We start from the raw sequence: 14325 nt of genomic DNA, 5'->3' as shown, positions 1-14325 counted from the left end.
ACTAAATTGTACATTTTTACTATTAATTAGAGTTAATTGCCTCTGCCTAACATCTCTAAATGTCAAGGCCAAGTTTAGCCCTGCAAAATATTGAAAATAATCTTTGAAGACCATTCAAACTATAACTCAGAAGGTAACCACCAAAACTCTGAAAACTTAACATAACTATTTAAAATTTCCAAAACATCCTTATGAATAATTTCCCTTGAGGTCCTGCCAAGAGATTTGCCATAATATAGAAAAAATAAAATACGACTATATCCAGTAACTGACTTGTTAGTGTACCAAAAAAACAGTATATGAAGAGTTTATGAATTAAGAAACATTTTAAAATTATGATATTGTTTCTAGCTAATATACAACATCGATAGAAAGAAAATCTGGGTTTGGAAATTGTATTACAATAAGATTACATTTTTTTAGTAAGTGGAGTTGACTTACAGTGTTGAACCAATTTCTGCTATATAGCAAAGTGACCCAGCCATACATATACATACATTCTTTTCCTCATATTATCTTCCATCATGTTCTGCCACAAGGGACTGGGTGTAGTTCCCTGTGCTAAACAGTAGGACCTCATCACTTGCCCCTTAGAAATATAAGAGTTTGCTTCTACTAACCCCAAACTCCTAGTCCATCCCACTCCCCTCTCCCCCTTGGCAACCACAAGTCTGTTCTCCAAGTCTCTGAATCCTTTCACTTTTGTTAATACGTTCATTTGTGCTATATTTTAGATTGCATGTATAAGTGATATCATTTTAAAAATTGTGATTTTAAGAGAGCAATTGGGTATTTTGCTTTCTGTTTAAGAGAAGTACCAGAAAACAGTCTTTATGTGTCCTTGGTCCTGATTGTTGTACAAATTCAACAAGGAAAAGATACAAACATTTTCCACAGTGCTTAGTACATAATTACTCCATACATGTGAGCTACTATTACCATCACGGTGAATTTTAACTTGAACTGATATTTTAACAAACAATTCTGCTTTAATTTGTTCTTCTTCATTTCAGATACTTAAAATATTACACACACAGAGAAAACCTACATTCCCACAACTCAGAATCATCAACTCTTACTTTTGTCATATTTATTTCCAGCATTTTCTGGCACCTAAAATATCACAGAGAAAATCAGTGTCCTTTCTATCACTCCCTGACCCAAAACCCAACCCAGAGGCAACTACTATTATGAGCTTGGCATGTATCATTCCAGCTCCATTCAATGCATATCGAATATTATGCATGTAATAAATATTTAAATATTAATATCATTACATGGCTATATATTCAGAATTTAAATTTTTCTATTGGGGGGAATTTAAACAGGGATCTGATACTAGCAGAAAAACCCAGCTATCAAAAGGTGGGAAATGTCTGACCACCCGGGCTAGAGCAGTTTGTATCAAGCACCAATATTCTTCATACTTTGGTCACTAGATTGTAGGAGAATATTTAGCTCCTGTTAATCCATTGGATGTTTTCTTCTGGACCCCAAAGGTTGACCAGCCACTGAGGGATGGGGCTGGTGGTGTGGCAGAGATCCAGAAAAGAGAGGTCTGAGAGGAAGAAACACATGACAGCATGCAGACAGGAGTCAGGGTACGACAAGATAATGATGAACAGGTTGCCTATAATGTCATCAAGTAGAACACCAAGATAACCAAAAAGAGTATTACTTCCAGATGAGGCCAATTAGACAAACCCAGGAGAACAAAGTAGCCTCGAGGAGTTGCACCGATTTTTTTCCATTGTCACTCATTTCTTATTATCTGGGGAGAGAGTCCCAGAAAAACACTGATTGCTTCAATATAATACGATGTGAAAGTGACTACTAATTATTTTGATGACTACTTTTTTAATTCTAACAAAATTTTAAATATGAGTAGTTCATATTCATAGTATACAGGCATCACATATTTGGCCCCAGGAGTACATCTCACTTGAATTAATATCTCATTGTGCATACAGTCTAGAATAGCAGGGATCTATAATATAGGCAATTCATCATATTTTGCTGTTGATTTACTTTTACTTTTGTCTTATATTACCTTTTACATTTATTTATTTTGCTTCCTAAGTGTTCTATAATTAACAAAAATAGAGGCAGACAGGTCCATTGCAATTCCCCAGAGACAGAATCAAACTATGTCCTGACCCTCTTGTTAGAAGAAAATATGTCTCAGGAGAAGGGAGGCACGATAAAGATTCAGAACAAGGAGAAGAAAGGAAGTGAAACATATTCATATTCCTTCTTTTCAGGATGAGAAACATTCAAATATAGTATCATGTAATCAGCACAAGCCTACACGCTTGTGTGTGTGGAGAGAGGGCATTGCTGGGAAGGACATAATGCTCTCTCCGGAGACACAATCTTCCTGGCATCAGACACGGTCCTGACGACAATAAAAGCTTCTCAGTGCATAGCCTTAGAAGTGAGGGCTGGTGAGCTTTACATCCTCTGAATGTGGGGAAGTTAGAAGGAGAACATGCAGACAAAATCAGGCAGTGGCTCCTCAAAAGCAAATGCCATCTACTTTTTTTCCTCAAAAATGATGATTGAAGGTATGTGATATAACTGAGGTCTTAAGAGTGCTGTGGAAGATGGTGGATGAAAGCCTGAAAACGAATAGCCAGCATTCAAAGCATTATTCAGTTCTGGACATTGTTTTAATCAGTTAGTTTCTCCCCTCTCTGAAGACCATAAAAATTTCCTCAGTTTGCCAGTATCTCTGTCATAAAGGATAAGTTGTGACTTATGCTGTAAGTTGTTTTAAATTAATTATTTCACAAGAATTAGATACAGCTCTTGTTGTTGGGTAATTGGAAATGCCTGTATCATCCTGTACATGTTACACACATCGAGTGCTAAAATAGTCTGCGAGCTTATGTTAAGGCATCACTCAGCTAGATATTAGGTCCTCGATGAAATAACTACGGATAAATGGTGGAAAGCAATGGGAAATCATCTCTGCCATATTCAATGGCCAGTTTATTTAAATTGTACCTATGATTCAAGCATTTTAGAAATGACCGTTTCAGAATAATGGAGACTAATATTTACTGAGATATTCCAGGCACTGCACTAAGCATTTCAGGTAAAACATCTAGTAATGTATCACATGATTTCCTCTGGCCGATAGGAACTAAAGAAACATTTCATCATGACAATAGAGACTAATAAGGGACTGAGTCAGTTAAGCAACAGTTCTAGTTATGTGGAGCTGGCTCCAAATGAATCACTTCTGCTGGGTTATTTCCAAAGCAGAGCTGTAGACAAGGTACATGTCTTGGATCTTGGGCTGGGGAAGCTGGCACATGAAGAAAGCCATGAGCTATTGAAATGATCTTGTCTCTTTCCTCTATTTACTTTTTCATACATCCACCTATCACTGAAACTCCATCTCAAGATTTAAACCTGCAGAATCTTGTCAATGTTCAACGGCCACTTGATCTTTCATCACATTGAGTAGGCATCTACAAACACGGTGTATCATTGGGCATGAAACTCCTATATCTTTAGATTAGAATCATGGTGCATTATTTGGTTGATGGCTGATTCTTAATATAGGTTATTTTTATAGACTGGCAATATTAGAGAATACTGCATACAGTGTCCAATGAGTTCGTTAACATGACATTTCTAAAGGGCAAGAGTTTCTGATGGTGATAAAGTGCATGTTAATTTCTTATTTTGTCTTTTGGTATCTTTCTTTCTTTTTAGGGCTGCACCTACAGCATATGGAAGTTCCCAGGCCAGGGGTCAAATCGGAGCTGCAGCTGTCAACCTCCGTGACAGCCACCACAAGGCAGGATTCAAGCCACATCTGCAACCTACACCACAGCCCACAGCAAGGCTGGATCCTTGAGCCACTGAGCGAGGCCAGGGATCAACTCCATGTCCTCATGGATATTAGTTGGGTTTGTTTCCTTGGTGCCACACTGTGAATTCCAGGCACTCCTTAATTTCTTAGTTTGAATTCACAGTTGCCTCTACAATGTTGGCACATTAAAACCAAAGCAATTCAGCAAGAAAGAGGAAGGGCTTCATCATTCTTCCTTCACACCAACATGACAAATCAGAAATTTTAGCTCGAGAAAATATGTACCAGGTGAGAGACAGAGAATGTTCATGCCCAACTGTACTGCCTGAGATGCTCCTTCCTGCAGACCCCTGACACCTGCCTTGAGCCTCTCGCACCCTTTCTGTAGGCAATGATTAAAATTAACCATTCTTGGTGTGTACATAAAGCTGACCTCTACTACACGGATCTTAGGTCAACAGACAAAGGTCAAGATGGAGAGTAAATCCAGAAAACAACAGGAAGAGTACTGAAAAAAATAAGATTTTACCTGGTGTAGAATTATTCCAAGTAACAGGGAGGGAGGAGAGAACTGAACAATTTTGCTTGCATTCTCACCCCCAGGGACACCTATATATTTATTTCTATATGATTTAATAATTATTTCTAGACAGAGTATCCGTCTTTGCCTTTTTAAATGTTTAGAAGCACTCAGAGATCTTCACTATCTTGGATGCCTTAGATTTTCAGCTGTCTCTGAAGTTTACCAGGTTTTAAAAAGTCCTTACCACTGGAAGTCTTTTTAATTCACCCTGTGGGTCTAAGACTATCACATGACTAAGAGCAGGCATCAGCCTTTGTGCACTCAGTCCGCACTGTGGGCCATCCACCAGTAGGTGTCCCTCATTCCCACAGCCCCTGACTCCAACGCACAACATGGACTTTTGCTGTCTACAGTCTAAATGGGAGCAAGATATTTAGGAAAAGAAATCTCCTTTTGTGGTTGGGATTTCCCCCTCAGGCCTGCCATCAGAGTCAATGAGGAAACTGCAATTTGTTTCAGATACACGAAGACAATGAGTAAGATACACATCTTTACACTTAAACAACAAAACAGATGACAACTCCTCATCCAGAATTTTCTATGCAACTGCATAGGCTATATTAAGAAGTCAGGATAGCAAGAAAATATTTTGGGGAATTCCCGTCGTGACTCAGCAGTTAACAAACCCAACTAGGATCCATGAGGATGCAGGTTCAATCCCTGGCCTCTCTCAAAGAGTTAAGGATCCAGCATTGCCAACAGCTGTGGTATAGGTCATGGATGCAGCTTGGATCTGGTGCTGCAAGGGTATGGCTATGGCTATGGTGCAGGCCCAAAGCTACAACTCCAATTGGACCCCTAGCATGGGAACCTCCATATGCTGTGGGTGTGGCCATGAAAAGCAAAAGAAAAAATAAAGAAAAGACAGGAAGAAAATATTTTGGATTAAAAAAAAAAAAGATAAACGATTAACTCTGTTTTCTTTGTCACGCCCTCAACTGACTTGTGGTGCCACATGGAAAGAAGAAATATTAAATTGTATTCATTAATAGCAAAAAAGGGAGATGTTTCTAAATGCTTTAATATAAGTGTAAATGCATTATAATAGAATACCTGATGTGTGAGCACATTTTTCAGCAGTCATAGACGCTAAGGGTCCCCGTAATCATATACTGTTTGTTATTTCATGTTTAACAGAATTCTGAACCAGTCCGTTTATTTCTGTTCTTTTTTCCTTCTTTGTTGAATCCAGGACCTACAACAGAAACTGAAAAATACTTTGAAAATACACTGTGCTTAATAAATACTTGTGAATAAATGAGTAAAGAAAGCAAGTCAGTGGCTAAAGAGTAGGAAAGAAATAGGTAGGTATGGGAGGACATTATCTGGTAGTATTTGGCAACTGGTAAAATGGAGGGATGAGAGAGAAAATTTTACTAAACTGTTTTCCATTTCATGCCTGCTTACTAGATTATTTACAACAAATCAACTAGGAGAGTGAACATGGAATAGGATTTGGTTTCAAGATGAGGGTAACTTCCAAATTTTGAGTTTTAGAAATGCAGAAAAGAAATCTATCTCTCTGACACACGAGACCTTGTTAAGAGTAAGAGATGGTTCAGATTTCTATGTGAAAGACTCTTGATGATGACCTTGCCTTCTTTTTTTCAGGCATGACCTTCAATTGTTCCTTGTGGCAGGACAACAGCATGTCTGTCAAACGCTTTGCCTTTGCCAGATTCTCTGAGGTCACTGAACAGTGTTTCCTTTTGTTTACCCTCATCCTGCTCATGTTCTTAGCATCACTGACGGGCAATGCTCTCATAGCCACTGCCATCTGGACCAACCCGGTCCTCCACACCCCCATGTACTTCTTCCTGGCCAACCTGTCTCTCTTGGAGATTGGCTACACGTGCTCTGTCATACCCAAGATGCTGCAGAGCCTTGTGAGCGAGGCCCGAGGAATCTCTCGGGAGGGGTGTGCCACACAGATGTTTTTCTTCGCATTTTTTGGTATCAGTGAGTGCTGTCTTTTGGCCGCCATGGTTTTTGACCGCTATATGGCCATATGCTCCCCACTTCACTATGCAACACGAATGAGTCGTGGAGTGTGTGTCCATCTGGCAATGGTTTCTTTGGGAGTGGGATGCATGGTAGCCTTGGGCCAGACCAACTATATTTTCTCCCTGGACTTCTGTGGCCCCTGTGAAATAGACAACTTCTTCTGTGACCTCCTGCCTATTCTGGCACTTGCCTGTGGGGATACCTCCCATAATGAGGCTGCAGTCTTTGCTGTGGCCATCCTTTGCATTTCCAGCCCATTTTTACTCATCATTGCTTCTTATGGCAGAATTCTAGCTGCCGTGCTCAGCATACCCTCACCTGAGGGTCGCCGAAAAGCTCTTTCCACCTGTTCTTCCCACTTACTTGTAGTAACACTCTTCTATGGCTCAGCATCTGTCACATACTTGAGACCGAAGGCTAGCCATTCACCAGGAATAGATAAACTCCTAGCCCTCTCCTATACCATGGTGACATCCATGCTCAACCCCATCATCTACAGTTTACGGAACAAGGAAGTCAAGGTAGCTCTTAGGAGAACTGTAGGCAAGAAAAAAGTATTGGCTCATAGGTAGATACCAGAGGACCACACAAGTTGCCCTTTGAAAAAGATGTAGAGTCAACCTACGAGGAATGAGAGACAGAAAGAGAGAAAGGAAAGAAAGAAAGAAAGAAAGAAAGAGGGAGTTCCCGTCGTGGAGCAGTGGTTAACGAATCCGACTAGGAACCATGAGGTTGCGGGTTCGGTCCCTGCCCTTGCTCAGTGGCTTAATGATCCGGCGTTGCTATGAGCTCTGGTGTAGGTTGCAGACATGGCTCGGATCCCGGGAAGCTGTGGCTCTGGCATAGGCCGGTGGCTACAGCTCCGATTTGACCACTAGCCTGGGAACCTCCATATGCCGAGGGAGCGGCCCAAGAAATAGCAACAACAACAACAACAAAAAGCAAAAAGACAAAAAAAAAAAGAAAAAAAAAAGGAAGGAATAAAGACGGGGAGCGGAAGGAAAGAAGGAAGGAAGGAGGGAAAGAAGAAAGAAGGGAAGAACTGTACTTGTCAATCTGTTTTGTAAGAACCTTCTTGAATAACAGTGATTGTTATTTTGGAGATACCTCTGTACTCACAGTTAAAGTTCTCATTACCAAATTCTGGAAGGAAGTTGGCTACCAAAGAATTTTAATAGATGAGTCCAACACTAGACAGATTTCCCAAAATGTTCCCATTTAGGCTAAAGTATAGGCTAAAAGCACAAATTGCCAGATTATATCTCAGAAGCCTAACAAGTTCTCACTCTAAACTCTTAGGCATTTTTGAGCCCCTGAGGGGTCTGTATGACTTCTGCGGTGGTCACTGGGGTACTGCTTCCACATATGTGTGTCTCACATGGCTCTTTATGCCCTATTAGCTCTGTAATGTGCATTACTTCCTTCCATAAAAAGGTTTCAAAATTCTTCAATCTTAATTATTGGTACACGACATAGAGTTAAATAGTTCCTTTTTGAGTTGTGTGTACTATAAAAATATGTAAACATCCAAAAAAAAGAAAATTATTAAGACTTTAAACGTAATCCAAAAGGTCCCTGGTTCATCCCAGGTTTGGGCACCTAAAAAAACAAAAAAACACATCAGAAATATCTGTTGCAGACTATTAAAAGAAAATTAGGGGAAATTTTCACCAAGATTCCTCATGGTGAAAATGTTTTTCAAAAGAAGGAGAACTCCTATTTAAATTCAAGGATGGAAGAAGAAAACTGAACTAACACTAAATAATATAAATAATTTTAAACATTTTCAGGTACAGATTGACATAGGTACAGATGAATCCTGACCAAATACATTTGGAAATGATCCGAAAACTTGCTCCTAAGATAAATGGACATTGTTATAACACAGTGTAGTCGCTTGAGGCATCTATAGGAACATTACCTTGGCTTTGAACATTTCGTTCTCAGGGAGGTGCTGTGATCTATGAGAGATTCTCAGCTACCCACATAGCAGTGGGTATAGGACAAGGAATGGAGAACTGTGACAGCTACCGTGACAACCTACAGCATAGGATGAATGAGTTCTGGGGATCTAACACACAGCATGGTGACGGTAGTTAATAACACTGAATTATGTACTTGAAGTTTGCTAACAGAACGGATCTTAACTCTTCTGACCACACACATACACAAAAGATAACCACATGCTGCAACAAATGTGCTACTTAACTCGATCGTGGTGGTCATCTCACAATGGATACATACATCGAGGGATATATATTTGATATATGTATCATCACATTATACACCTTAAGTCTTCACAATTTTATTTGTCGATTTCATCTCAATAAAGCTGGAAAAGAAAAAGAAGATGTGGTAATTCTACAGCCAGGGGATAGTAGTGATGGTTACTAATGACCAAGCTGTCTGTTTTGCCAGATATGCCCATTTTAGCAAAAGCTGTCTGATTCACTGAAGACCGAAACTTAATACATTGTGGTTTGTATTTAGATCTATGTGCCGTTAATAAAGGATAAAAATAATCTGAACATGCAAAAAATAACTAATTAACAATTATGCTGCAGAAATAGGCAGGAATTATCTGCATGCATTAGAGATTATTATTTATAAATATGTTGATTAATCAAGAAAAATGAATGATTTTTAAAAATTAAAGCAAGTTGGGAGTTCCAGTCGTGGCTCAGCAGTAACGAACCCCACTGGTGTCCATGAGGATGGAGGTTTGATCCCTGGCCTCACTCGATGGGTTAAGGATCCAGCATTGCCATGGGCTGTGGGGTGGGTCACAGACACAGCTAAGATAGCCCAGTGCTGTGGCTGTGGCATAAGCCAGCAGCTGGGACTCCGATTCAATTCCTAGCCTGGGAAATTCCATATGCCACAAGTGTGGCCCTAACAGCAACAAAGAAAAAAAGAAAGTTAATAACAATTTTACAGCACAATCCTTTTTGTTTCCCTTACTAATTTTGATAAGTTTTATAGTCTTCAAAAGATCCAAAACTGGACAATTGCATGTAAAATAATAAGATTAAAACATTTCTCCACATCCTATACAAAAGCAAACTCCAAATAGATTAAAGACCTTAACGTAAGACCTGAAACCATAAGACTCTAGAACATAGGCAGAACATTCTAATGACATAAATCATAGCAATTCTTTTTGGATCCACATGCTAAGGCAAAAGGAATAAAACCAAAAACACACAAATAGGACTAATTAAACTTAAAAGCTTTTGCATAGCAAAGAAAATGATCTACAAAAAAAGACCACCTACTGAATAGAAGACAATACTCAAGCCTATATGATACGATGGATAAGGGGCTAATAGCCAAAATATATAAAAAGCTCATACAACTCAATATCAAAAAAAAAACAATCCAGAAATGGGTGGAAGATCCGAAAAGACATTGTTCCAAAGAAGACATATACGTGGCTATCGGGCACATAGAAAGATGTTCAACATCACTAATTATTAGGTAAATGTAAAACAAAACTACAATGAGATATCACCTCATATCTACTAGAATGTTAATAATCAAAAACCACACAAATAACACATATTGGTGAGGATATGGAGAAAAGGAAACCCTTGTCCTTTCTTGGTAGAAATGTAAATTTGTGCAGCCATTATGGAAAACATTACGGAGATTTCTCAAAAAACCAAAAATAGAACGACCACATGATCCAGCAATTCCATTTCTGGGTAGATACCTAAAGAAAACAAAGACATGAATTTGAAAAGATACAGGCACCCTAATGTTCAGAGCAGCATTATTAATAATAGCCGAGATATGGGTGCCCACTTAGTGTGCATCAACACTTGAACGGATAAAGGAGATAAAGAAGACATATTGATGTGACATACTTACAAACACTCCACGCTATCATTTATATATGGAATCTAAAAAATAAAAAAAAAAATGAACGTATTTAAGAAAACAAAAACAGATTCACAAATGCAGAGAACAAACTAGTGGTTCCCAATGAAAAGAGGGAAGAGGGGAGGGGCAAGATAGGGGTATGAGATTGATAGATACAAACTACTACCTATAAAATAGATAAGAAACCCAGGTTTTATTGTCTAACACAGAGAATTATAGCCATTATCTTGTTACAATTTTAATAGCATATAACCTATAAAAGTAGTGAATCACTATGCTGTACACCTGAAACTTCTATAATATTCTGAGACATCTGTACTCCAAAAAACTAATAAATAAAGCAAAAAAAGAGAGCACTAACAGTTTTGTGGATATCAGAAAATTTAGACATAAAGACAAGAATTGTTATTACAGTCAAAAAAATTTTATAATGTTACATTTGATCTATCCATCCAGAAGATATGGATAGATATGGCATCTAATAAAAGACTGCCAAAATACATACCATGAAAAGTAACAGAACTAACTGGGGAAATAGATAACTCCACAATAACTGTTGAACCTCAATGCCCCACTTAAAACAATGGATAGAACAATTAGACAGACTATCAGCAAGGAAAGAGAGATGTGAACAATATAAACAAAATAAAACTAACAGACATCTACAGAACACTTCACCCAACAAAAGCAGAATATACATATTTCTCATTGCATATGGAATATTCTACAGAATCGATCATTGGTCAGGCCATGAAACAAGTTACAATAAATTTAAAATGACTGAAAGTGGAGTTCCCACAGTAGCTCAGTGGTAACAAACCCGACTACTATCCATGAGGATGAGGGTTCGATCCTTGGCCCCGCTCAGTGGGTTAAGGATCCGGTGTTGCTGTGAGCTGTGCTGTAGTTGGGTTGGCTGGCAGCTGCAGCTTCAATTCTATCCCTAGACTGGGAACTCCCATATGCCATAGGTACAGCCCCCCCAAAAAAGGTAAAATGACTGAAAGTATGTCCTCTAAACAAAACAGAATGAGATGCAATGGATAACAAAAATGTTGAGAAACATGAGTACAGAGAAATTAGACAATGCACTTCCAAATAATAAATGTCTCAGAAGAAATTACAAGGGAAATTACCAACTAATTTGGGAATAATAAAAACAGAAACAAAACATACCAAAACATATAGAAGGCAGCAAAAGCATATCAGAGATTTGTAAAAATATGTATCTTTTTTAAATTATTGATTTGACAATTTCTGTGCCATCGAAAATGTGTGTGCATGTATGTCTATAAAAATCATGTCTATAATAATAATTTCACTAGAATTTTTGAGTTACTACTGTCATAAAATTTACATCTTTCAGAGAGAGAATTGGAAAGTAAAATAACTTAGAAACTACTCTTTTGATGAAACTTAAAAGATTATGCTATAGAGAAACTGGGAAGTAAATTCATTTTGGGTATCCGTTCTTAGAAGGGATCTTTAAGCTCAAAACTGAAAGACAGGAAGGAGCTGGCCAGGATGAAATCAGGGAAAGAGCATTTTATTTTTTATTTATTTATTTATTTATGTATTTGCCTTTTTGCCATTTCTTCGGCCGCTCCCACGGCATATGGAGGGTCCCAGGCTAGGGGTCCAATCAGAGCTGTAGCCACCAGCCTACACCAGAGCCACAGCAACACGGATCCGAGCCGCGTCTGGGACCTACACCACAGTGCACAGCAACTGGTGTTAACAGTGCTGGTTCCTTAACCCACTGAGCAAGGGCAGGGATGGAACCCACAACCTCATGGTTCCTAGTCGGATTCATTCACCACCGAGCCACGATGGGAACTCCAAGAGCATTTGAGGCAGGAGAAATGGTGATTTCAAAAGTTCTGAAGCATGGGAGCTCCCATTATGGTGCAGCCAAAACGAATCTGACTAGGAACCATGGGGTTGCGGGTTCACTCCCTGGCCTCGCTCAGTGGGTTAAGGATCCGGCACTGATGTGAGCTGTGGTGTGGGTCACAGACATGGGTCAGGTCTGGCGTTGCTGTCGCTGTGGCATAGGCCAGCAGCTATAGCTTCAATTTGACCCCTAGCCTGGGAACATCCATATGCCGCGGGTGCAGCCATATAAAGACAAAAAAAAAAAAAAAAAAAAAAAAAAAAAAAAAGGTTGTGAAGCATGGAATGATCTTGGTCCATCTGTAAAAGGAGAGTTATATCAGCTATAATCCCAGCATAAAATAGTTGGCACGCTCCACCTGGGAAAATGAGGGAAGTTGAAAAAAGGAAGTATCAACAAAGGCATGAGAAGGATTTAGAACCCCAACAAGGGGCATCTATATGTGTACTGTACATGTACTACCCTGGAACTAGCCACAGTGGATGTCTGTCACACACCCAAGGCCTGAAGCAACAAAGTGGGGAAGTGGTACTGGAAACCAGAAAAAAAGAAACCGTAATACACAGCTATCTCCAAGAGCTATGACTTTTGCTTGAGCAATACAGGCTGCCTCATGTGTCCCAGCTGAGAGGGAACCAAGGGAAAATAAACCAAACTAGCTGTTTTCTCCCTTTCTCTAATCCTCAACTGGTGACCCCCATTGGCTGAAGCCAAACAGAAGCCATATATCAAGGACTCCTTTTGCTTCAGAATTTTGAGTAGAGCATAGAGTACAACACACACAGTGGGATAAAGAATGGATCTGGGGCGAGGGAGGAAAGAGAATGAAATATACCTGTCACACTTGTAAAGTGAAACAATACACACCCATGTGATACTAGTGGTTTCCTTTACAGAAAGGACAGTGAGATTATGGGCCATGGGGAGAGGCTGTTTAAAGGGAGATGTATCTATTTGTACATGTTATTCAGTACATTTGAACTTGCTTTTCAAAGTAATGTACTCATGGATTATGTGGATAACTTTTAAATCTTAATGTTGGTACACAAATTGGACTACTATTATGTGGGATGTTATGTGTTTGTGTGTGTGTGAGAGAGAAATGACGGGTCCTTAGTCTTGATATTAGGGCAAAGGACACAGAGAGACTGAAAGTGAGAGGATGGGAAAAGATTTTTCATGCCAATGGACAAGACAGGAAAGCAGCAGTTGCAATCCTCGTGTCAGACAAAATAGACTTTAAAATGAAGGCCATGAAGAAAGACAAAGAAGGACACTACTTAATGGGAAAAGGATCCATTCAAGAAGAGGATATTACAATCATCAATATAGATGCCCCTAATATAGGAGCACCCAGATACCTACAACAAATACTAATAGACAAAGAGGAGAAATCGATGGGAATACAGTATTTGTAGGAGACATTAACACTCCACCCACACCAATGGACTAATCCTCTAGACAGAAAATCAATAAGGCGACAGATCTAAATGACACAACAGAAAAATTAGACCTAATTGACATTTTCAGGACATTACATCCAAAAAAATCACAATATACATTCTTCTCAAGTGCACATGGAACATTCTCAAGGAGGGACCACATACTGGGGCACAAAGCTAACCTCGACAAATTTAAGAGTACAGAAATTATTTAAAGTATCTTCTCTGACCACAATGGCACGAAAGCACACAACAAGCACATGAAAAGAAGAGAGAAAAAACTAACTATATGGAGACTAAACAACATGCTACTAAAAAACCAATGGGTCAAGGAGGAAATCAAGAAGAAATTAGAAAATACGCTGAGACAAATGATAATGAAGACACAACCACTCAAAATCGCTGGGATGCTGCAACAGCAGTGCTCAGAAGGAAATTCATAGCAATACAGGCCTTCCTCAAAAAGAAAAATCTCAAATTAACAACTTCACCCATCACCTAAATGAATGAGAAAAAGAAGAATGGGAGATCCTGTCATGGCACAGTGGTAAATGAATCCAACTAGGAACCCTGAGGTTCTGGGTACAATCCATGGCCTTGCTTAGTGGGTTGAGGACCCAGAATTGCCCTGAGCTGTGGTGTAGGTCGCAGAATCGGCTCAGATCCCACACGGCTGTGGCTCTGGTGTAGGCGGGTA

General features: G+C 39.2%; 1 protein-coding gene across 1 annotated transcript; it reads left to right on the top strand.

Annotated features, from left to right (window-relative positions):
* Positions 1-6019: 6019 nt before the first annotated feature.
* Positions 6020-6982, top strand: LOC110259006 (olfactory receptor 10C1-like). The gene has a single exon (XM_021082304.2). It carries the CDS (start codon positions 6020-6022, stop codon positions 6980-6982), a length of 963 nt encoding a protein of 320 aa, XP_020937963.2.
* Positions 6983-14325: the final 7343 nt, after the last annotated feature.

The sequence above is a fragment of the Sus scrofa genome, chromosome 7, assembly GCF_054392235.1.
Source record: "Sus scrofa isolate SSC_HxYL_T2T_F1_AM1 chromosome 7, Sscrofa_HxYL_maternal_Yorkshire_Landrace_v2.0, whole genome shotgun sequence".
In the NCBI taxonomy this organism is placed as follows: domain Eukaryota; kingdom Metazoa; phylum Chordata; class Mammalia; order Artiodactyla; family Suidae; genus Sus; species Sus scrofa.
The sequence above is the reverse complement of the archived record's forward strand: the minus strand, read 5'-3'. Positions and strand labels throughout refer to the sequence as shown.

Coding starts and splice junctions, on each gene's coding strand:
- LOC110259006 (XM_021082304.2), top strand. CDS start 6,020: ATGACCTTCAATTGTTCCTTGTGGCAGGACAACAGCATGTCTGTCAAA.